The sequence below is a fragment of the Camelus ferus genome, chromosome 25, assembly GCF_009834535.1.
Source record: "Camelus ferus isolate YT-003-E chromosome 25, BCGSAC_Cfer_1.0, whole genome shotgun sequence".
Taxonomy (NCBI): domain Eukaryota; kingdom Metazoa; phylum Chordata; class Mammalia; order Artiodactyla; family Camelidae; genus Camelus; species Camelus ferus.
Window position 1 is genome coordinate 1,428,448 of NC_045720.1, and position 23,425 is coordinate 1,451,872.

Consider the following 23,425-nt stretch of genomic DNA (forward strand, 5'->3'; position numbering starts at 1 on the left):
GGGACACCAAGCTTTCTACTCGGGACACTGCAAGTCCCACCAGCCCCATCTCTCCAGCTGCCACTGAAGCCCTTTTGGAGGCTCTCTGCCCCCGAATGGGCCAGCCTTTCTTTGCTTCTCCAACACTAGCTGTGGGCCCAAAGACCAGAGCAGCTTCCGTTCTTTGTGGTCAGGACTAAAACTCAGCATGTGACCAAAGCCCGGACTCAGGGTGTGACCAGGGTCAGGGCTCAGCCTGTGACCAGGTCCGGACACAGGAGTCCTCCTTGGTGTGACAGCCACAGGAACACCCCTTTCCCAGCCCCACCAGACAGTGAGGGGCCTGCGTTCAGTTCTGGGTCCTCACCACCCCTTCCCCAGCCCAGGGCTGGAGGAAGGGTAAGAAGCAGGGAGGGGAGGGAGGAAGGGGGAGGCGGGAGCAGGACTCAGCCTCCTGTTCAGGTGGAGGCCTTGAGGTTCATAGCTGTGGTCAAGGTCTTTTCCTGGAGGCTGGGATCAGGGTCCCCTAGGCTGGCAGGGTCCAGGTCAAGTATCCAGTCCAGGGCCTCACTGCTGCCTGGGTTTCCTCACTTGCCCTGCCCACCTGCGGACAGGGAGCTCCGTGTCTCCCTCTCAGCCATGCTGGCGAGTGGAGGCCAAAGCCAGGCAGAGGAGGCCATGCGTTAATTGTGGCCTTGGGTGGGAGTCCGGGCCTTAATTGGAGAACACCCAGCTTGTAAAAGAGTGAGTTTCAGGTGCCTGATTAGGTTAAGGAGGGCGGTGCCATCCTTGCGCCCCGCTCCTGGGCGGCTGGTGCCCCACAGGACTGCACAGTGCGTCACCACACTCAGTCCTTCCCGTATCACCCTGCTGGGGGAGGAAGTGCTCACAGATCCCCAAGAAGATAGACCTCAGCTGAGCAGTTGTGCCCACTGGGTGAAATCCACTTGTCTTTGCCTGTCAGAGTTCCGGGAATTCACCCGCTTGCCTCTTGTTCTGCACTGGCTCCTCCTCTTCATTCAGGGCTCTCCCTCCTCATCCCTACTTCAAAACGCAGCCCACCTGGTGCCTTCTCCAGGCAGGGGCTGCTGGGGCTGGTAGATCAGTGCTGTGCACAGGGCCCCCAAGTGTGTCACCAGACTGACCTCTGTTAACGCAGGTCCCCTGTTCTCCTCAACCCCCAGTCTCTCGTCCCTGCACGCCTGGCACCCACTGCCCAAGCCTGGCACTGAGTGGAAATCAGCAACTCCTGAACAGACGACCATTGGTTGCCTGGGCCAGGGGGTACCCAGAGCCCCAGCCTCTCTCTCTCTCCCACAGCCTCTCTACTGCACCCACACAAGACCAAGGCCGGGTCTGGCCTCCCCCACTGGCCTCTGAGCTGGGCCTAGGGCCAGCCCACTGCCTGGAGCTCCACACACAGCACACGTCTCAGGGTCCCAGTATGGGCTCCATCTTGCCCTTCCCGCCACGTCCCCTCGAAGCGAGATCAAGGAGATTTCTCAGGTCTGGCTGAGGGCTGAGGTGGAGTTGGGAAAGGCACTCTGGCCTCAGAGTCCAGTTTCTATCTGAGGACAGCTCCAGGCAAGGCTGGGCTTCATGCCAGGGAAGCTGGTGGCTGCTGGGCAAGGCCGAGTCACAGCCATGACCTGTGGCGGCAGGAGGTCGTCGAGCTGGGAGGGATGATGGAGTGGGAGGGGTAGAATGGAGTGAATAGTGTGGATGAAGCTGAAGGGTGTTGACTGAAGTAGAGTAGATGGAGTGGGTGGCATGGATGGAGGAGAGCATATGGAGTGGGTGGGGTGGGTGGCGGGGATGGAGGAGAGCATATGGAGTGGGTGGGGTGGGTGGCGGGGATGGAGGAGAGCACAGTGCAGGGCACGGAGTGGACAGCAGGATTGTTCAGGCAGCATCCATCCCATCTCAGTTCACAGAGTCGCACCAATTTGAGAGGAAGTGATCAGAGCTCTGGTTTCTTCCCCACCCTTAGCTCTGAGGGGCTGGGGCAAATGGGAGCCCACATACCATATGGCCAAAAATACGAAAATTCTAAAAGAAGCTTTAAAAAAGTTAAAATAAAATATCATTGACAAATATACCATCTAAATAAACTGGACAGTCCGTTGTGACTTTAAGTCCCAGGCTCCTTGGCTGCACAGAGAGACCCTGGCCCCAGCCCAGGACCTGCCCCCCACCCGGCACGGCAAGGCCCCAGCGAGTGTGCAGGTGGCTCCCAGCCTGTGCACCAGCTCCACCTCCGCCCCTCCCAGCAACCACCCAGAGCCACCTGCGCCCCCAGCGCCTGAGTCCATCCTTTGTGGGCGGATGCAGAGAGACCCCACAGGGGCCCTGGGAAAGAACCCAGCAGATACCTCTAGGGCACAGGCCAGGCCCGGACGGGGAGGGCCCGAGGCATGAGAGTCCGCCCTGGAGGCCGACGGGGAGGCCAGCTTACTCAGAGAGTGGGCGCGGTGGGACTCTCAGCAGACTGTGGCCCAGTCAGAGTTGCACCCAGAGGGTGGCTGTGGTCCTTGGGAAGGGGACTGTAGCCGCGAGGAGAGAGAGCCGCTGTGGCCCTGGGAGGGGATGAGTGGAGACACCAGGAGATAGGAGCACCCACCCCTCGGCCTCTGGAATCCCAGGCAGACCCCGATACACGAACTGGAAGCAGCCCACTGAGCCGGCTGTTTCCTGCACCTGCCCCCACCCCCCAGGGCGCCCTTGTCACCCATGGTCCTCTAAGCCTGGCCTGAAGGCCTGATGGACAGCAATTCAGCTCCGACTGGGACGGTGGGGTGCGCCTCTGGCTCCGTCCGGCCCCGTCGGTTGGCCCCACAGCCCAGCAGAACCAGCACCCCAGGAGCTCACTCGGAACGCGGAGTCTCAGGTCTCACCTGGGTCTCCAAGTCAGAAGCAGCATTCTACTGGAGCCCCAGGTGATGTATGTGCACACCACAGGTTGAGCCACGCTGGTCCAAAGCCAGTTTTCAGCCTGTGGTGCCTCAGTTTGGGGCCTCCCTGTCTGCCTGGCCCAAGGGAGAGGCACAGGGGAGGCGGCCGCTGAGAGCGCTCAGGAGGCCTGTGTCCCCCCAGACCCCAGGGCAGAGCCGTGACCCCCGGACCAGACCCCAGGGCAGAGCCGTGACCCCCGGACCAGACCCCAGGGCAGAGCCGTGACCCCCGGACCAGACCCCAGGGCAGAGCCGTGACCCCCGGACCAGACCCCAGGGCAAGGCTGTGCCGCCTTCTGAGAGCCCCTGGGGCCTCTGGGGGTGGGACAAAGGGAAGCCCAGGCAGCATGAGTCAGGCTGGCCGTGCTACCCAAGCTCACCCCCAGCTAAATGACCAGGTCTGCCCGCACCGGGGAGCTGGCATATAAAGGCACCTGGGACCGGCTGCCCCCAGCTCCAGCTGGCGGGTGCCCCACGATGAGGCCACTCCTGGTGTTTCTGCTTCTGGCCGCTCTGTGCACTGTCCTGGGTAAGGGACGCTGACCTAGGTGGGAGGGACAAGGACAGACAGGTGCCAGGCAGGACTGGCTCCAGTCTCAGGGTCTGCGGCAGCAGTCTGGGTGGGGGCTGCAGGGTTAGGGTTAGGGAGCGAGGGGGACCCCTTGTGGCTGCTCCCTGACCAGCCAGACGCAGAGAGGTTTGGTGTCCCTTTGGGCATAGTTTCTGGCAGATCTACCTCTTACGGGTGAAAGGCCCCGGGGAGAGGTCCAAGGCTGCCACACTCAGGCCGGCAGCGGGACGCGGGTTCCCGCCAGGGTGGTCAGTTGTCCTGTTTCCTGGGACAAAGGGGATTTCTGGGAGGTGGGACTCTCGGTGCTAAACCAGAAAAAGGAAATGGTCACCCCCATCTCCAGCCCCAGCTCTGCCCCTACCTGATGACCTGGCTTTATGACCTTGAACAAGAGCACCTGCTGCTTTGGGGTCACCGGGGAGTGGGTGAGGCAACCTGTGATTATCAGCTGGACGATCATCACGCAGGGATAATTAGCCCCATCCGCTCCCTCTGGGCGTGGGGTTGGCGTGGGGAAGGGTGGCGCCAACTCTCCGGGGAAGCCCTCGGGGTGCGAGGTGGAGGGGAAGGGGGCCTGCAGCTGGGAGGAGGCGCCTTGGGGATCAGTCTCAGACTGGGGAGGCTGGAAAGACAGATGGAGGGGACGCTCGGGCAAGGGTGCGAGGCCGGCCGCGTGGACTGGGCAGTTGGCAAATTCACTTCTCAAAAGAGAGCTGGGTGCAGAGGTGAGGCCTGGGACTCCTGCTGCAGACTCCCTGTCCACCGGCCTGGGGTGGGGTGCACCAGCAGGCCCCAGGCATGGAGGGCCAGAGCCTTTCCCTCCTGGTAATAAACAGCCCTTAGCACCTACTGTGTGCAGAATCCTCAGAGCCTCAGTCCTCCAGCCCAGGCCACAGTCCTGGGCCTGGAGCCCCCGTGAAGGCAGGAGGGGCAGGAGCCCCATGCTTCGTGCGAGCGTGGGATCATCCACCCTCTTCCGGCAAGGCCGAGCAGTCCACTGCCATTAGCCTCATCTTGTAGGTGAGGACACCGTGGCCCAGAGAGGGACAGGGACAGTGAAAAGTAGGACCCAGATCGCCTCTGAAGTCGACCCTCCTCTGTCCCCAGGGGGCCACCTCCAGACCCCCAGGCACCACCTACACCCTCTCTCCCGCTGCCAGACCAGCACCCACACACACAGGGCCCGCGGGGAGCGTCAGTCACAGCTGCCAATCCCGAGCCCCTCAGCCTGTCCCAGGGGACCAGGAGCACCTGTAGTGCGAGGGAGGGAGAGGAGGCGCTCAGCCTAGCCCCTCCCAGGCCCCCAGGCCCCCCAGCCTGATGGCTGCCCCAGCCCCAGCCCAAGCTGACTGCTGGCCCTGTGCCTCCTCTCCCCCAGTCCGGGCCCTGCGCGGCCACGTGTGCTGTGGCCAGTGCTCCCCGACCGACAGGTTCTGTGTGATCACGCGGGCCACTGAGTACCTGCGCTGGCCCCGCCGCCGGCCCGGTCTGGCCAGCCAGCAGCCCCCTGCCCCACCCAGGTCCAGACCCTTAAGGACAGCACACCCTCCAGTAGGAACCCGGCAGTGGGGCCCAGCCTGGGCGGTGGGTGGCAGGGACTACCGTTCATCTTTTTCTGTGCTACTCATGTGTCCATTGTGAGGGTCAGTTAAGAGAAGCTCCTGCAGCCACCCAGCAAAGCTGTCACAGCGGGGCCGACGTGGGATTCCCAGTTCAAGTTTGAAGGGGTCCATGTGAAATATTTGGGAGGGAGGGAGCAGGTGGTACTCAGATTTGGACACAGGCAGAGGGATGCCTGAAGGCCTGGCCTGCGTCACAGCCCCGCAAGGCAGCAGGGCAGCCTAGCCGGCGGCGTGCCTCTCCGGGGCTCCAGCCTCACCTCCCGCTGTGCTGGACCTTTTGCCCACCTTTCCCCGCCACACCTGGAACTGCCGTCTCCAGGTTCCCCGGGCTGCCAGCCTCCACCACACCCCCAAAACAGGCCCAATCCTTCTTCCAACCTCCCAGGACCCCCTCTTCAGGCCTGAGCCGCTGCACTGGGGCCCCGGCTCTTGAGTGAGGGCTGATGGTGACAGTGACAGGCAGGGTCAGGGTGCGGGCGGGGCCCCAGGAGGGCAGGGTCAGGGGTGCAGGGGGTGGTCCTGGAGCAGCCAGTGCAGGGACAAGGGCCCTCTGGCAGGTTCGGGGCTGGGCGATGGCAGGTGCTCGTAGATGATCTTGGCACCACCCAAAGTGCCTCCCCGAGCTGTGGCTTTCTCATCTGGCTGTGGGGATGGTAGTGGGGGTGGTGAACGCTGGCTGGCTCCCTTGGGCAACACTGGGGAGACGGGGTGGTCTCTGGGCCTCGGCTTCTGTGGATCCGATGGTGAGGGGGAGTCTGAGACCACGGTCCCTTGGAGGTCCTCACAGCAAACAGCCAGGCCCTGCTGGACACTGTGCCCAGTGTATCAGTCCATCTTCTCATTCAGTCCTCCAACAGCCCCAGCCAAATATCCCAATTCTCATGCCAGGAAGCTGGAGCTTGGAGATCCCAGCAAGGATGTGGCCATGCTGGGCAGTGTCACCAGCACCTGCTACATCTCCTTAGCAGTAACTCAGAAATGGGTTAGATATGGTTCCCAAACCGAACTCATGTCCACTCACCTGCGTGCAGCAAAGCCAATCTACTGACACCGGCTTGTGGTGAAGGAACGTGCAGCATTTATTTACAGGGTGTCAAGCAGGGAGAATGGACAGCTCGTGCTCAAAAGCTCCGAACTCCCCAATGGCTTTCAGGGAGGATGAGGGCCTCAGGGTGGGTGATGAGCTCGTGGATGTTTCTGATTGGTTGGTGGTGAGGTAACAGGGGGATTTTCTAGAATTGTGACCTTCTGGTTCCAGCCAGTCTGGGGTCGAGTGCTTATGGTCGGCATATAGTCGTCACCCTTCACTGGGTGGGGTTCTTAGTTTCTGCAGAACAACTTGAAGGTATGTGTCAGACTGTTACCTGTGTCCCTTCAGGAGGAACCAGGAGCCATGTGACTCTTGTCCTAATTGTCCTGCTTGAGTCTGCCCTTTGGAACTCAGGGAAGCCAGCGAAGAAGCAGGGGCATGGAGAGGCTTGTGCCTGGCAGGGCCTGGCAGGGCCCCGCGGGGTCCTGCTGGTTCCACCAGAATCGCCCCTGTTACACTCTACCCACAGCAACACAACTCCTTATGTAGATTACTGAGCAGAGCAGCAACTAATGACCGTATCGCTGCCGGGTGAGAGGTAGAGACATGGCCCTGTCCGGTGTCCCGCCTGGCACTGCCCCAGGGGGTATGTCCCCAGAGGTGGCCTCCCAGGGGGAGACTGCTGCCCACCCTAGAGAGTTAGCCTTTGCTCGAGGCCCCGCAGTTGGTTGCAATGGCCTCTGGTCAAGGAACAGCCTTGATCCACTGGGAGCTGGTGGCTCTGTCTCTCTGCTTGGCCAAGGCCTCAGAGGGCCATGTCCTTCTTGGCCCTGGTGGCTCTGATGCCCCGCTCCCTAAACACTGCTCCTAACTATGCTGTCTAAAAGCGGACGTTTATGCAGCCCGCTCTCAGCGCTACTCATGACTGAACCCACTTAGCCCCCAAGCAATTGCAGAAGTTGGTTCTCTTTTTATCCACATTCTCCAGACGAGGAAGTTGAAGCACCTGAGGATGACCCTCCAGCCCTCTCTGACTTCTGGGCCAGCTGCAAATAGGAGTCCCTTTGTCAGGGTCACAGTTTCAAGCACGTTCTGAGTAGGAAGGGTGAAGGGGAGCAAGGCATGCTGAGCCAGCACTCCTGGGCTCTGAGCCGCCTGCACTGTTGTCTCAGGAGCCTGGCTCAGCCGCCCCAGTGTCCACAGAGGAGGCCGTCCTGCCCAAGAGCCCTGCTCACCCTGAGGGGCTGCTGTCAGCCCCGCCTCCCTCTCCAGCCCCTTCCCTTCCCTTCCGGATGTGAAGCTCAAAAGGCAACTGAGGCCGCCCTGGGCCTTTTAATCCTCTAGCCACCACTTCCTCAGGCTTTTCAGTCCCAGAAAGGGACCGGGGCGAGCAGGGCCTGGCATTTCCTCTGGGCCCTGAAACCCAGAGCGGAGAAGAGCTCCCACACATCTGCCAGAGAGAAGGGGAAGAGGGGCTGGGCGTGGGGCCTCACCATCCCAAGGGCTGGCTGGCTGGGTGGCCACAGAGCACGCCGCCCATGGGCACTCGCCCCTCTCTCTACAGCCAATCCCGGCGGCATCCTGGTCATGAAGTCCTGTGCCCCGACGTGCCCCAACAGCACTGTGTCCTCCGATGGCCGGGCGCTGTCCGTCTACTGCTGTCAGGGCAGCCAGTGCAACCGTAGCGCGGCCATGGGCCTGACGGGCAGCCACGGGGCCCTGTGGATCAGCGCCTTGGCCAGCCTGTTGTGGGTGCTGCTCCAGGCTGCCTGGTGAGCCCACCTGCTACAGACCGGCCCTGGGTCTTGCCTGACCCCTCTCAACCTGGACGCAGCTGCCCAGGGTCCGTCTCCAGCCTGCGCTTCCCCCAGCCCCCGCACACCCCCACCTCCCTGCCATTCCTCCCCACCTCCCCCGGGCCGCACCAACCCCTCAGGAGGGAAGCTCTCCTCCTGCCTCGGGGAACCCACTGATGAGGGAAGAGCTGCAGCCCCTTCCGAGGGTGGGAAGTGCCTCAGTTCTCCCCAGCACCCTCCACCCTGCTCCAGGGCCTTGCTCTGGGGGTTCCTCTCCCTCAGACTCTGCCTCAGAGGACCCCCTGAGCTCCGTGGCCATAGGGCCCGTCCGCTGCCTTCTGTGGCCAGAGCTGCCTGAGCTGGGGCGGCAAGTCCGAGGGCCGGGCTTTCAAACCGCCCACCAGCTACTCCCGTGTTCACGCATATTCGTTCACCCTCCCTTGGCCCACCCACGCTTCCTGTCCGCGGGTCAGCTGGTGAGTTCATTCATCACAGACCTCCCCCCACAACCCCGAGGCTTCCCTGGAGCCGGGCACCCAGGGGAGAGCCAGCAGGACCCGCCTCCCAGGGCTCTCATTCTGGGGCTCCGTGTGCAGAAGTCCAGGGAGGGGATGGGGCTTCTGGAAGGCCACGGGCAGCCCTGCCAGCTCCGGCCAGGTGAAGACGGGCCTTTTCATTGTTCCCCCGGCCGCCCTACTGTGGGATGGGCCACAGAAATGTGGGCGTCCTTCCCCCCAGGGGCAGCCCCCTCCAGGATGTGTAGAGAGGACAATAAAGCTTCAGAGCTGCTCCGAGCTCATTCTTGGCGCTGGCGAGCCCGCAGGGCGTTTTCTCGTCCTCGAGCTTGGGAACCTCCTGGGCCTTGGAGGTGGGCGGGGGCCCTTTATGGGTTGGGGGTCCTTGCCGCGCGCGCTCAGGCAGGGGAGCAGCCCTTCCCTCACTCTCTAAGAAGCCGCGTCTGTGCCGAACGCCCTTGGCCTGCATGGCCGAGACGCGCTTTCGGCAAATCTCAAGTTGCAGGTTGACGTGGCATTCCCTGGGGAGCCCTCCTGAGCCTCAGCGACCCCCAGCATAGATGGTCAGCTCTGTGTGATCCTCCCTCCGCTGTCCTACACCCCTTGCCCGGGCGCACCAGGCTCCCAGGGCTCTGAGTCTCCTCCCAGGGCCAAAAGTCCCCACGGCTCCAGAATTTTGCTCCCCTGCACCTCTGCCCAGGGCCTTTCCTCAGGAAGCCCCCTACCTGCCCTGAAGGGAGGAAGGCCCTTCCTGTTTCCCGCAGCCACGTCTCTGGACCCCTGCAGCCGGGGTGGCCAGCCACCGCTGGTCTCCTGTGCCTGTGACAGGGCTGTCCTGGCCATTCCATGGGGGAGCGGGCTCCGGAGACATGCAGGGAAGCAGAGGAACCACTGTCCTGGCGGAGCCTGCCCTCTTGTGGGGCTTCTGTCCGCTGTTTGCACCTTGGACCGTTTGGAGGACAAGACGGGCTGAGAGTGCCCTGCCTGGAGACAGAATGTGGGGGTTCCCTCAGGGCCGCTCTGAGCCTCCAGCACAGTCTGCCTGCACAGCCACCGGGGGGCCCAGGAAGAAGCTGTCTGGGGATGCACGGGGCGGCCATCCGGCGGCAGAGTTGGGGCTCAGGCTGGGGCCACCCCACCCAGCCTTAGAAACTTGGGATTTCTTTTCTTAAGAAAAGTGGTAATTTCCTTTCTTCACTCTCCTGTCTGACGAACCTCCCCTCTGGGGCAGGCCCCACCCCTATAAGCCCCAACGGAAAATCACCCAGATATCCCATGATGACACAGGGCCACCTCCACCAGGAGCGGCTGCACCCAGAAGTTGGGGCAGGGGCAAGGAGGCTGTCTCCAGATACAAGTCTCCTCACTACAGATGAGGAAACTGAGGCGCAAAGCGCTTTCCAGGCCCCCAGCGCCCAGAGCCTGCGTTCTCTTCACAACCCCCTGCCAAGCTACCCCACAGTCATAAATCGAGAGACACTCAGAGAGCCCCTACTTATACCAGGATCATAGGTGCTGAGACACCACAGAGACAGAGCAGACATGGGGACCACAGCTGGCCAACCGACAAGACAGCAGAGGCCCGCGGTGTCTGCCAGGGTCTGGGGAGCAAGCTGGGTGCTGGAGGGCTCACCTGCCTCCCTGAGGGCGAGACTGTGGCTGTGATCTGGCCGTGGGAGGGCAGCAGGATAGCAGGTGCAAAGGCCCCAAGTCAGGGAGGGGCTAGAGGGACTTCCTGGAGACCGTGGATGGGCAGCGGAGGCGCCAGCAGAAGCAGGGGGGCAGGGAGGCTGGCTCTGCCCCTGAGCCCCCTGCTCCTGCTGCCGGTGTAGGGTGGAGCATCTTTGGGTAGCGTAGGGGTGAGGCCGCCTATCGAGGGCTCAGGCTGCGACCTGTTATTCCTGAAACACCCGAGGGAAGGCCGGGCTGGGAGGGCAGGGAGGCAGAGGCTTGAGCTCAGGGAGTTGGGCTGAGATGCAAAATGCATGGAGTTTATGGCAGCTCCAAGGCTAGAAGCTTAGACGTCAGGAAGCCAGTCAGAAAGGGACCCTTAGCCCCAACCCTTGCACCTACCCTGGGGCTCCAGTCAGAGCCACCTCATCTGTTCTGGGCACAGCCTGGGGGGTCTGGGCCTCCCTCCAGCCAGCACCTCGGCTTCCCAGGGGGCCACCCATGCTCCCTTCTTACATAACATGCCCAGGTTGGGATGACACAAACCTCTCGATCGCCTAAGCCCTTGTGATTGTAGTAATGAGCTCCTGGCAGATTGGGCCCCAACTCCCTGCCCTGGGGGCCTGTCCCCACACCCAGAGCGGGCTGCCACAACATGCAAACCCACGGACCAGGACTGGTGCCAGAGTCGGGTCCCCGGGGCCACCAGGCTAGGCAGAGAGCGGCTGAACTGAGCTGCTCCAGACTCCAAGCTCGGCAGCCACCCGAGGCCCGGAGGAGCAGACACCTGGTCTCTCAGCTCCCCGGCCACGTGAGGACAGCACCACGTGGCTGCTGGAGACGCAGCCAGGCCGGGTCTCGTCGTCCTGTATCCAGACGAGCATCAGGAACCTTGTCTGTAAGACTGCAGGGTTTGGATAGAGGTTGTCCACGTCTGAAATCGGGGTCTCACTGGAAGACAGACGCCCTTTCCCACACATACTTGGGGGAACCATAGTCCAAATCCAAGAGTTTCACCCGGTGTTTCCGCAAAACCTTTCTCAGAACTTCCAGGCTGCCCTGGCAGTGTGTTAGTGGGGCGTAAGGAGCGGCAGCACCAAGGGGCAGGGGGCAAAGTGACTGGGGCGGGGGGTTGTCAAGGAGAGGAATTCACACTGCTCCGTGTGAAAGGTAGTGGTGCCAAAGACAGACAGACAAACCGACAGAGCCCACGATACCCTCAGGTGTTTATTTCCCTCTTAAGGGTTAGGATCAACGATGTCCCCCAAACTCCCTTCACATATAATCTTAAGTAAAAGAGAGTGTCTGCATGTCAAGTGTCGCAAATCCCAGAGCTGCCTGCCTGCAGACCTCAGGCTCTAGAGTCCCGCAGGTTTCACGCCATGGTCTTTGAGAATTACTGTTTCCTCTTGTCAGGGGCAGGTGTGAGAGAAGGGATAAATGAGAAAGGGAAGAGGAGAGAGGAGGGAGAGAAACATGGCTGTGACTGTCTCCCAAAGGACACAGAAGTGGTATGAGTGGATGAGTAGATGGGTGGATGGATGGGCAGATGGGTAGATGAATGGATGGATAGATGGGTTCATGGATACATGAATGGATGGATGGATGGATGATGGGTGGATGGATGGATGTTTGCATGCATGAGGGATGGATGGGTGGAAGGTGGGTGGATAGAGGTGTGGACAGGTGTTGGGAGCAAGTGAGGGCAGAGAAGCGAGGGAGGAAAGTGAAAAGAGCCTGTGCTCACCGCCCCAGAGCCTACGCCTGTGCTGCCACGGAAGGGCACAGCTTGTACCCTGAGGGCTTCATCACCGGCTCCCCAGGCCGCTGTCTCTTGGGGACACTGGCCAGAGAAGCTGGCAGTCGGCGCCCATGCAGGGCCCTGTGGAGTGGTGCCCAGTGCTGGTCCTAGGTGCCGGTGTAGCCGGGGCCCTGTAGGGCCTCTCGCAGGGCAGTTTGTCTCTCTTGGCCCTCGGAAACCTAGGGCTCCAGTCTGGCCATTCCCAGAAACAGGCTGCGCCCCGAGGCAGGGAAGGGCTGCCTATGTGGCTCCTCCTTGGATTTGCCATTTAGCAGAGCAGGAGAGAGGAGACCCGCAGGTAGGAGAGGCCAGCGTAGCGGTGCAGAGCCAGCCTTGAACTCCAGCCTCTAGCCCAGGCCAGGGACACCAACTGTGTCCAGAAGCCCCACCGGCGGCCAAGGTCCCAGGGGCTGATCTAGGATAGGTGGGGGCCACATCAGGCCCTGGGATGCAGGTGAGAGACCCATGTCGAGGCCTGGGGCTCTGGGTGTGAAGGTGGCTCTCACGCGTCAGGAGGGAGCAGAGGGGAGGCCTGGGTGTGTGGGAAGCGCCCCAGGCGGGGGGCCAGGCCCAGCTCTGGCTCCCACTAGCTGGCTGGGTGTCCCTGGGGAGGCCCTGCCCTCTCTGTGTCAGGGAGGGAGGCCCCACACCTGTGTGTGACTAAAAGGGACAGAACAGGCCCGAGGGAGACACTGCATCCCTCGGCTGCCTGACTCACAGGGCAGTCACCTCACCCCAGGTGGGGAAGAAGGGAGACACGGGAAAGGAGTAGGGCCCTCAGGGCCAGGCAGGGCCTCTGACCCAGGCCTGGCTGCTGTGGCCGGAGGCCCTGCCCTGCTCCACCCTGGGAGCGCTCCCCCAGGCCCCTCGGCCCACGCAGGGTTCACATCGTGTCATGTGTCCATCCCCATCTCCCTAGTCAGGGGCCCTGAGGGTGGGCTGGACCGCGTCTCTCAGTCTCCATCACACCCTCTGTGCCTGACACATGTGGGTCCTTCTCAGACGCTGCTGGTGGAACGAGGGAGCGGTGAGCGGGCGCCGGAGGCGGGGGGCACACTCCGGCGCTCGGGCTGCAGCCTGGGCCAGCGCTGCCCCTATGGTGACCTGAGGCCGCAGAGGCCGGGCCCGGCCCAAGGCTGGGGTGCCTGACCCGGGCCTGACTTGCCCGCCCTGGTGCCCACCCTCAGTCCAGGGCAGGGCCTTCCCAGGGCTGCACTTTCTGAAGGCCTGGGGTGGCCGCTGTGCTGGCACTTCCCTCTCTGGGCCATGCTCCCGCTTCGCGTAACCCTGGTGGTCCTGACAGCTGGGAGGTCTGGGCCTCACTTCTGCCTCCACACACCCTGGGCTTAGAGAAGGGGGAGAGGGCTGGAGGAGGGGAGGGGGCCTGGGCAGGAGAACCTGGGCTGCAGGCAAGGGCCTGGGCTTGTCCCGCGCCTGGCTCCCTGGCCAGCCGAGTTCAGGAGGCAGGCAGGGTTTGGGGGGCAGGGGTGGTGGTATTCTCAGCCCCGCACCCCTTCAAGTCCTCTCCTGGGCATCACGCCTGCTGGTACAGTCAGGCCTAGGGACCTCGGGCTGGGACCTAGGGACCTCGAGCTGGCTGGGAGGGCTCAGTTTCCAGAAAGCAGGAGCTCTCCTCAGCCTGCGAAGGAGGAGGGAAGGAGGGGCCGGCAGTGATAGAAAGTCCCAGGTTCTGCCCACTCCCGGGGTGACCACTCCCGGCCCCCACTGGCCCCCACTTTCTCACTAATAACAGGTGTTGGAAGGGGACCAACTTCAGGGCTCCTCTCTCCATAAAGGCTCCTCTCTCCCCTGAATCCTGCCTCTAAGACCGTGGCCAGGTCACTGCCTGCAGGAAGCCTTCTCAGACTGCACTCTCCTGATAACCTGCAGTTCTCTGAAAGCTCCTGCCACTGGCACCACCCACTTTCTTCCACAAGTAAATTGTGTTTGGGGTTGATGCCTCTGCTAGGAAGCCCCCAGGAGAGGCAGCTCACGTCCTGGTGGGCAGCCCTGCCAGGGGCAAAGGCCTCCTTCCCACGAAACAGAACCCAGCTGCCACCTCTGCTCTGGTGTCTAGCCCTGCTTCCAGGGCACACAGCCACCATAAAGCCTGAAGTGCCCCATGGAGGTGGACCAGGGGTACAGGGGCCTCGTCCAGCCCCATGAGTGGGGAGCCCACTGCCCCGGGGCCTCACACCAGACCACTGCTCCCAGTTGGCCTGACACCTGTGGGTCCTGTGGCTCCACTGGGCCGAAAACAAATCCAGTCCCCCAAACCTGTTTTTCCAGCAGCTTCAGCTTCCATGCTCCTTAGCCCAAGTGAGTCACCCCTCCCCACCTGGCATCCCCTGCCCTCTTCCAGTCACCACTCTGTCACGGAGCCCTGCGTGCTGCTTCTCAAGGCCTCGCGGGCACCTCCCCGTCACCTGCCAAGGAGACTTGTGCCAGAAGAATGTGGGGAGGCCTCGGAGCTCAGGGTGACTCTCTCCGTGGATGAGGGCCCGGGGACCCCCACATTACCTGCCTTATCAATCTAGACCCCAGCTGCCCTAAACGAACCCCAGGGAGCCTGGGACTAGCCAGCCAGGTAGGTGGCCTCGCCGGGCTTGGAAGGCTGCTGTGGGGCTCCTCAGGGACTCCCGCCTGTCCCCCTCACTCTGCCCCCCAGGGTCCCAGAAGGCACCTCAGCTCCACCTTCCACCTTTGGGCAGGTCCCACTGGTCCAGTAAGCATCAAGGAGGGCAGCACCTCCTGGGACCCCCAGTGCCACGAGGTGGCCCTGACCTGACTCCATGCGGTGGGGAGAGGTGAGGCCCACCTCTGGAGCTGCTTCCCCAGGAGCCTGCCAGGAGGAAAGGCCTGGGGGTCTGGAGCCCAGACCTGATCTGTGGAGCCAGTTCTCCAAAGAGCCATAGTCTGAGCCAACCCCAAATCTCCAGCCCAGGGCCACCCTCCCTGCGGCAGATCCTGCCTCATCAAACCTTCTGGGATGTGTCCATCGGCAGGGATGGCCACTGGCGCAGGCCCAGGGCTGGTCTCCTTCTGTACTCCGGCCCCACTCACCATCAGCACGGCCTACCAGGGAAGGGACAGGGACCCAGGGCAGGGACAGGTCAGGGCCTCCGTGCATTCCACCCCACCACCCACAGGCTCTGCCCAGCACAAGAGAAAAGCAGTGGGAGTCCCAGGGCCAACACGGAGACCTGCAGGGAGAGGGGCAGGGTGGTGCGGAGGGATGCTGTTCTAAGAGGCCCAAGTCCCTCCTGTGAGCACTGCAGGGGGGAAAGGTGGGGGGTCTTCCCAGCACCCCCAGACGGACTCCACACCAGGCGGGACTCTGCGCTCCTGGCCTGGCCTGGAAGAGCACATAGCCTTTGTTGACCAAAACAGACACAGAGAGCAATGGTCACAAGGCAGAATGCAGGCAGGGTGCTGGGGGTGGCTGAGCTGGAGCACCGAGGATGGAGCACTTGATGGGGAGGGTCCTGGGGCCCAGAAAGCTGGGACGCATGGCTGGTGATATGATAAGGGCTTGAGGTTTTGCCTCCACACCCCGCCCCTCCCCCCAGCAACCCAGCCCCTGCCCCTCCTCCGAGAGGTCTTGCTGGACTTCCCCTCCTGCAGCCGGCCCGGTCCGCACTCACCTCTCTGCAGCCACATCCAGCACCCAAGCGCTGCCCTGAGGGCCTCCTTTCTCCCTGCCCCCCAGGTCCAGACATCTCAGTGGGCATTTTGCCTCCCTGGGATCCTTTTCCCAGGGCCCCTGGGGGTCAAACTAGCAACCCTGAGCCTGAAGCCCAGAAATGCAGGGCCAGCGCCTCCTCAGGCCCCCGGGCCCCGGGGCACAGCACTGGGCACCCCCAGGGCACCAGCACAAGCTTGGCACTCTGTGACCCTATCTGAGGGTGGGAGTGTTAGGTCAGAGGCAAAGTGACCAGTGCCAGGCAGAGGACAGAGAGAGGAGGACACCAAAGCAAGCCGCAGAGCCAGCTGAGGCCTCTGTCCACAGCCCAGAGAGGGGGAGGCCGCTGGGGACAGAAGTCTCTCCAGCTGGCAGGGTGGGAGTGTGCTGGGCTGGGAGGGTGTGGGCCAGCCAGGTTGGGGCAGGTCCCTGCCCCTGCCCCTCCCCCCAGCACCTATCCCAGCTATAAGGCCTCCCGAGAGGAGGGGCCCCCACTGCTCCCAGGGACGTCCCAAGATGAAGACAGCGCTGCTGTTTCTTGTTGCCTTGGCTGTGGCTGCTGGTCCAGGTGAGGGGCTGGGCGGGGGCTGGGTGGGCCAGACCCTGGAAGCCTGGAGTGTTCACCTCTAGGCTGGGAGAACCCTGGCATTGTGAGGGCTGGAAAAAAGTGAACCCTGCATCTTGACTTAGAGGGGTCACAGACTTACAATATTTCAGGATCAGTGAATCTTAGAATCAACCCAGAGAATCTGATGTCTGAGTTGTCTTGAGATGCCTCTCCCAGGGGAAAGACAGATACCTGGGACCCAGTCCCTGACCCTTCCAGGCCCCAGGGCCCTCCCAGGCCAGCCCTTCCTCCCGCAGGCTCAGCGTGGCCAAGCTGACAGCTCCCAGGGCCCCAGCTCAGCCTCAGCTCCTCACCATGGGTGGCCTGTCCAGAGACTGCCCTTGGGGTGGGGACAGCAGCCAGGTCCTGCAAGCAGAAGTGCCCGAGATCTCTGACCGCCCTGGAGAAGGGCCTCCAGCACAGCCCATGGCAGCCGCCTCCTCACTGTTCCTCCAGAAACGCCCGGCACCGGACACCTCCTCTAGGTGGGGCCCCAGCTCCAGCAGACAGGGGCTGTCACCTCCCGCTGCCTGAGGCTGTGTGCAAGACATGAGCTCTGGAAGAGCCCAGGGGCCTCAGAGGGGACTGGCCTAGGGCAAGGGTGGCAGAGGGCTCTGTCCAGGAGGGGCCTTTTCAGGCAGTGGACCCAGGTCTCCCTGTCTCCCTGGGAGGCCTCCCTGGGGCCCGTTGAAACCCTGACACCCTCACCCTCAGCCCAGGCTCTCCGCTGCCACGTGTGCTCCAGCTCCTCCAACTGTAAGAAACCTCAGACCTGCCCAGCCAGCGCGAACTTCTGCAGGACCATGACCAACGGTGAGTGACTGGGGGGAAGGGAGACGGGCCCCTGCAGGACACCCTAGACCTCTGTCCAGGTGTCCCAGGGGGCCATCCCTGGGGAGATCGGTGAGAGATCTCGGCGATGGTTCAGTCAAGGTGGCGAAGGAAGTTGGGAGCTGGGACTTGCGGGGCGGGGCTGGGAGGGGCTGGGGTGGAGGCGGTGCCTGTCCTGACCACGCCCACCCGCTCTCAGTGGAGACCCTGTCTGGGAACCTGGTGGAGAAGGACTGCGTGGAGTCCTGCACGCCCACGAACAGCATGCAGGGCCAGGTCAGCAGCGGCACGGCGGCCACCCTGTGCTGCCGAGGCGACCTGTGCAACGATAATCTGCAGAGCGCCGCGCCTGCCCGCGCCCTGCTCACCAGCGCCACCCTCGGCCTGGCGCTGGCCCTTTTCCTCCTCATCTTCATCTCGGCCCCCAGCCTGTGATGCCCAGGGCCGATGGCCCCGCACCTTCGTCTCCCTGTCCTTCTCCCTGCCCAGGATGGAGGCTCATACACCCCAGGCTGGGGGCTCCCTCCGAAGGTTAGGGACGGGAGGTCGCGCGGCCTGAAGATCTGATCGCTTGGAGCCTCCCCTTCCCTGGCAGGGGAGGACGCACAGCCCTGAGCCCCAGGGATGCGGGACGGGGGTGGGACAAAAGGAATTCTGCTCTTTCCTGACTTCATATTCATTCTGCTTGGTTTCCATTTATTTTTCTACTCAAACCCCTGCATGGGAATAAATGACTGAAAATCAGTGTGGTCGTGTCTGCGCTATTCCAGGAGTAGAGGGTGTGCTGCAGGGGCCATCCAGATACACAAGCCCACAAGTCCTGGGGCTCATCACCCAGGGCCATTCTTGGCAGTGTGCATGATGCCTGAAGTGCCAGCGTCAACCCTCACCCTTCGGGAGACAGGACCCTCCCCAGGCACCTCCTCTGCAGCCGCAGAAGAGAAAGGCCCTCCCTGGGGGAGGCCTGGGGGAGGCCTGAGTGGGAGCACTGGGCAGAAGGCTGCAGTGCCCCTGGGAAGCCTCCAGATGTTTGTCAGGGGAGCAGAGATGGCCACTCAATCTTCACCACACAGCACTCTGCCTGCCTGAGACCACCCGGTGGAACCCCTCCCTGCAGGCGGCCCCGCCCCCCTGCCAGCCTCTCCCCACTACTCTATGAACAAGCCCTACCTGCCACGCCTGCTTAGGGTGGCCCCGGTCCCATTATGTCCTGATCAGGTGACTTTGAGCAACATGCTCCACTTCAGGAGCCTGGGATTCCGACGCATGACCGTGGCACCCACCCCGGGAAGCCACCGCGCTCCAAAGTCACCTGAGGCAGAGGTCAGAGGCTGCAAGTCTCTCCTGCTCCGAGCTCCCAGGGGCTGTGATCCCACCGTCGCTCCTGCCTCCGTGGGAATATTCCGAGCGCCAGCGCGCCCCCCCCCCCCCCCCGTGGCCACAGGAGAGCCGGGCATTGTGAGGAGCTGCCCACCGGGACGCCTCGCCTCTCACTGAGGGCCCACTCTGTGCCCTCGGCACCCGGACACCCGGGGCAGGGAGTGGAAAGGCAGGGTTGGAAATGCAGGCCATGGAGGTCGGGCAGAGGGGCAGGGGCGCCCAGACCGCTTCCTACCATTCCACATCCTCCGGAGGTCCCAGAGCAGGCTGGCTGTGTGGCTAGAATTTGAATCCATTGGCGAGGGGGGGAGGGGAAACATCAGCCTCAGGGGAGGGGAGGGTACTCTGTGTTGGTCCAGCTCAAGACAGGAAGGAGGCAAGTACCTCCTGGTGCCAGATTCCAGAGAAGAACCCTCCCAGGGTAGGGTAAGAGGAGGCTGCCACCACCTGCGGTCAGGGAAGGCTCTGCAGCGTGGCCATCCCTAACGGGACAACGGAGGCCACGTGGGCCCCAGGAGAAGCCGGGAGGTGGGAGGCACCTGCAAATTCCTGGGAGGGCCAGCCATCCCCTGTGGCCAGAGCAGTGTCCTTGAGCTGGCAGGACCCCAGACTGAAGGTCACAGGTTGCAGAGGGACCTTCCAGGGTCCCAAGAACTGTCCAGGCTTCCAACCCATCACTGCCCTCCAGCCTCCATCCTCCCGAGGTCCCCATCCCAGTCTTCCAGCCTCCTGGCTGCCTCTCTGTGACCCCACTGGGCAGCCCATGCACCCCTTCAACTGTCCTAGACCCAACATGACCCCCCACCCTGACACTCACCCTGACCCTAACTCTCGCTCCAAGGTGACAGGCCAGAGGCAGGGTCTGCAAAGATGAAGGATGGGCTGCCCTGACCCTGTGACTGGACAGAGAGGCTGGGGGAAGGTGCTGACCTCATCATGGATCCAATGTTGAGTCTCCTGGCCCAGCTGGGACACCAAGAGGCAACTGTCTCTCTTTAATGGAAATGTTAAAAGCAGTCAAGCACAAAGGTAGTTTTTCAGGGGATTTTGCAAAAGCAACTGAAGGTGCCTTCTGAGAAGGGCTGCCCAGCCCCTCCCTGCAACCTGCTGAAAATAGTTACTGTTGCCACAGCCGGGTTTGGCCTGTACTTCTCACCAGACAGGAAGGAGCAGTAGCTCGTGGGGTCAGAGGGACCCTTGGGCAGAGATGATTCGGGGCCTCCCTTGGGCCAACTGGGCCCCCAAGTTCCACAGAGGAGGTGGAGGGGCAGCACCTGCTTGCAGCTGACTCCTCTGGCCAGCCACCTTTACTCTCTCTGGCTCTTCGTGGACAAGCAAGACTGGGGAGGGGTTGCCATGGTCCCTCCTCCTGGGGAGGTCACCAACTCCCTAGCCACACTGCTGTTAGGGCGGCTGCAGCCAGGAGGGACCAAGATGGCCACGTATCTCCCTTCCATGTAGCTCCTGCCTGCTGAATTGAGGGAGTCCTAGAGAGGAGAGGGGCGCAGCGGAATCCTGGACCCTGCATGGTGCTGGGGGTGAGGGGCTCCCAGTCCAGTTGGCCACCTTCTGCCCTCTCCCAGAAACAATGCATGCCAGGCCTGGGCCAGGGGACACAGTGTGGAGGGAAACAAGGATGGGAGCCTCTCAGGGGAGACCACACCTGTCTTGGACAGTCACTTGGGCTCAACTGGGGTGAGGAGGAGCCCTGGCCTGGTACTTGGCTGAGGGATGGTGGAGACCAGGGGCCCAGCCAGGAGCAGGAGGGGTAGGGGCCCCATGTGGTCTGAGGACCTGGTGAAGGGCAGAGCTGCTTCCCAGGGCCGCTGGATGGTGACCCCTCCCCCCCACTGCTCCAGCCTGTGTCTGCGTCTCCAGTACCTACATTAGTGGCCTCACACGGTGCCATGATCAGACACACCCATGTCCTCAGGTCTTTGCCCAAGTGTGGCCCATGCATGGAGGCCTACCCTGATCCCCCACCCCCACTCCCCACAACCCTACTCTAACTTTTATTTAAAGTGTACAACATGGTGGGTTTTAACACGTTATATGCCCATGAAACAGTCATCAGAGCGAGACAGTGAGCACGCCTATGACCCCCAGGCCGCCTGCAGCCCCTCCGAGCGTCCCTCTGCCCTCCCACATCGCCACTGCTCAGTGCACAGTGCTACTCACGACAGCTCAGACCTGGGACGCACCAACTACAGATGAGTTGACACTTTCTGGAATTTGACATAAATGGATTCTCAGAACATGTGAGCATTTTGTCTGTTTGTGTGTTTTGCCATCTTCTTTCACCCAGAGTGCTCTCCAGATGCATCCGCACTGCGGCGCGTCTCAGTCGTTCACCCTGTCCTGTTGCTGGTAGTGTTCGGTGTACACACACAGCAGGGCTGGCTCCTTCACGCACGGTTGGTGGACATTCGGGGTGTTTCCAGGTTCGAGCTCTCACAAATCATGTTGCTGAGAACATTCGTGCTCAAGTCTTCGTGTGGACAGATGGTTTCATTTCCCTTGTGTAAAACCTAGGAGTGGAGCGAATGGGTCAGACGGTTCATGTGCACCTCAGTTCTGAAGGGCTGTCAGCTGTTCTCCAAAGTGGCTGTTCCTTTTGCACCCCTGCCAGCAGTATCAGAGCATTCCAGTTGCTCGACATCCTCGTCAACACTTGCTGTTGTCAGCCCTTAATTTTATTTTATTTTATTATTTTCATTTTTTTTAAAGAATCAACAGAATGCAGTAATCCAAGCCCAATAAAGTGATCCAATAAAGGACAGTCACATGTGCTTACACATATTCAAGAAATCAGTCATCTGAGTTATAAATAATTAGTTCATTTGTGTCCTTTCTTTTAAGATTCCACATAAAAGCAATCTCATAAGGCATTTTTCTTTCTCTTTCTGGCTTTATTTCACTTAGAATGGCCATCTCCAGGTCCATCCATGTTGCTGCAAATGGCATTATTTTATTCTTTTTAATGTCTCAGCCCTTAATTTTAGACATTCTAACATGTGTGTAGTGGTATCTCGCTGCTGTCTCAGTTTGCATGTTCCTAATGAACGGGAGATACTGAGCATCCTCTGTTTTTTACGCCTTTGTGTTTCTTCAGTCAAGCATCTGTTCAGATCCTTCTGCTCCCTTGTTCCCTCTGGGCTGTTCATCTTATTTGTAAGAGTGATAAATGCATTTTAGATACAACTTCTTAGGCGGATGTATATTTTGCAACTGTTTTCTTCCAGCGTGGCTTGCCTTTTCATTTTGATAACAGTATTTTGTAGAGAGTGGAAGTTTTTTATTTTGATGAAGCCCAGTTTATTGATTTCTTCTCGTAGAGTTTGTAGATTGTAAGAACTTTTTGCCACACCCAAGGTCACCAAGATTTCCTCATGTTTTCTTATAGACTCTCTATAAGTTTAGCACTTCGGTGAGGTCCACAATCCACTTGGAGTTCATTTTTATGTCTGGTGTGAGGTCCAGCTTGAAATTCAATTTTGCTTATGTCCACCCTCATTGGCTGAAGAAGTTATCCTCTCTGTGTTGAAATGACTTAGTACTTTGTCAAAACTCAGTGACCTCATTCGTGGGATCTGTTTCTGGGCTCTCTGTTCTGTTCCGTAGGTCTGTATGTTTATTTTGACACCAGAACTATGCTGTTGTGATCATATTAAGACCTAAAATCAGGTAGTATGAGGCCTCCAAATTTTATCTTTTTTTTTCTTTTCAAAATTGTTTTGGCTATTCCAGGTCTTCCTCATTTCCATATAAATTTTAGAATCAGCTTGTTAATTTCTACACAAAAAGTCCTTGGGGCATTAATTGGGGTTGCATCTAATCTGTAGATCAGTTAGGGGAGAACTCACATCTTAACACTGAGCATCCTGGTCGATGAATTTGGCACACCTTTCCATCTCACGAAGGCCTTTTGAAATTTATTTCAGCAACGTCTCTCAGTTCGCAGTAGACAGGGCTTGCACAGCTTTTGTCAAGATGCCTCCCAAACTAATTCACAGCACAGAACGCTATTGATAGATGCTATCTGCAGTTCTCAGTGATCCATTGTTGGTTGTCAGTATATAGAAATACAATTATTTTTTGCATATTAACTTTTTACCCTGTAATCTTGCTAAACCGACTTAGTTCCAGAAGGGCTTTTTTGTTGTTGTGCATTTCCTGGAATTTTCTATTTATTTCCGTCTTGTCTTCTGAAAAAATAGGGGCAGTTTTATTGCTTCTCCTTCTGTCTTTGTGTCTTTTTCTTGCCTTATTGCACGGACAGGCTCCTAGTACGAAGCTGAGTAAGGATGACCGGAGAGGATGTCGCTGCTCTGTTCCTGAGATTAGGGGGAAGCATTCAGTCTTACACATTGAATATGATGTTAGCTGTAGGGTTTTTGCAGAAGCCCTCTATCAGGCTGAGGAAGTTCCCTTTTAGTCCTAGTCTGCTGAGAGGTTTTGTTTCTTTTAAAATCAGAAATGGATGTTACATTTTGTCAAATATTTTTTTCTGCATCTATGTAGATGAGCATCTTTGTGACACTGTGAATCACACTTACTGATTTTCGAACTTTAAACCAATCTTGCGCTTTGTCATTTTGTATTTCTGTTTTGGTATTGTTGGATTTGTTCAATACACTTTTGTTTATAATTTTTACATCTGTGTTCATGAGGGATACTGGTCTGTAGTTGCTGGGGTTTTTTCCCTGTAATGTCTGTGTCTGGGGTTGGTATCAGGGTGATGATGCTCACCACCCAGGTGAGTGGGACGTATTTCTTATTTTTCAGGAGGGATTGTATAGAGTTGATATGGTCCTTTCCTCAAGTGCTTTGCAGAATGCACTTGCGTTTTCTCTGTGGGAAGATTTCTAACAACATGTTCAGTGTCTTCAAAAGACAGGGGGATAGTCAGGCTACATAGTTCTCGTCCATTTCATCTAAGTTTATAGAATTTATTGGCATCGTGTCATTCATAATATTCCCTTATTACAC

The 23,425-nt window shown here is 59.9% G+C and overlaps 2 protein-coding genes across 2 annotated transcripts; both read left to right on the plus strand.

Moving 5' to 3' along the window:
* Nucleotides 1-3,358: 3,358 nt before the first annotated feature.
* LOC116659750 (lymphocyte antigen 6E-like) lies at nucleotides 3,359-10,784 on the plus strand. The gene is made up of 2 exons (XM_032467697.1): nucleotides 3,359-3,459; nucleotides 7,718-10,784. The coding sequence occupies exons 1-2, from the start codon at nucleotides 3,408-3,410 to the stop codon at nucleotides 7,927-7,929; spliced, it is 264 nt and encodes an 87-aa protein (XP_032323588.1). The 5' UTR covers nucleotides 3,359-3,407; the 3' UTR covers nucleotides 7,930-10,784.
* Nucleotides 10,785-16,030: 5,246 nt separating this feature from the next.
* On the plus strand, nucleotides 16,031-17,801 carry LY6D (lymphocyte antigen 6 family member D). The gene is made up of 3 exons (XM_014553939.2): nucleotides 16,031-16,186; nucleotides 16,940-17,038; nucleotides 17,256-17,801. The coding sequence occupies exons 1-3, from the start codon at nucleotides 16,135-16,137 to the stop codon at nucleotides 17,489-17,491; spliced, it is 387 nt and encodes a 128-aa protein (XP_014409425.1). The 5' UTR covers nucleotides 16,031-16,134; the 3' UTR covers nucleotides 17,492-17,801.
* The last annotated feature ends 5,624 nt before the right edge of the window (nucleotides 17,802-23,425 follow it).

Bases quoted from the DNA above. Each gene is read 5' to 3' on its own strand.
- LY6D (XM_014553939.2), top strand. From the start codon at position 16,135: ATGAAGACAGCGCTGCTGTTTCTTGTTGCCTTGGCTGTGGCTGCTGGT. The intron at 16,187-16,939 runs GTGAGGGGCTGG...CCTCACCCTCAG, and splicing joins GGCTGTGGCTGCTGGTCCAG to CCCAGGCTCTCCGCTGCCAC. The intron at 17,039-17,255 runs GTGAGTGACTGG...ACCCGCTCTCAG, and splicing joins CTGCAGGACCATGACCAACG to TGGAGACCCTGTCTGGGAAC.
- LOC116659750 (XM_032467697.1), top strand. From the start codon at position 3,408: ATGAGGCCACTCCTGGTGTTTCTGCTTCTGGCCGCTCTGTGCACTGTC. The intron at 3,460-7,717 runs GTAAGGGACGCT...CTCTCTCTACAG, and splicing joins CGCTCTGTGCACTGTCCTGG to CCAATCCCGGCGGCATCCTG.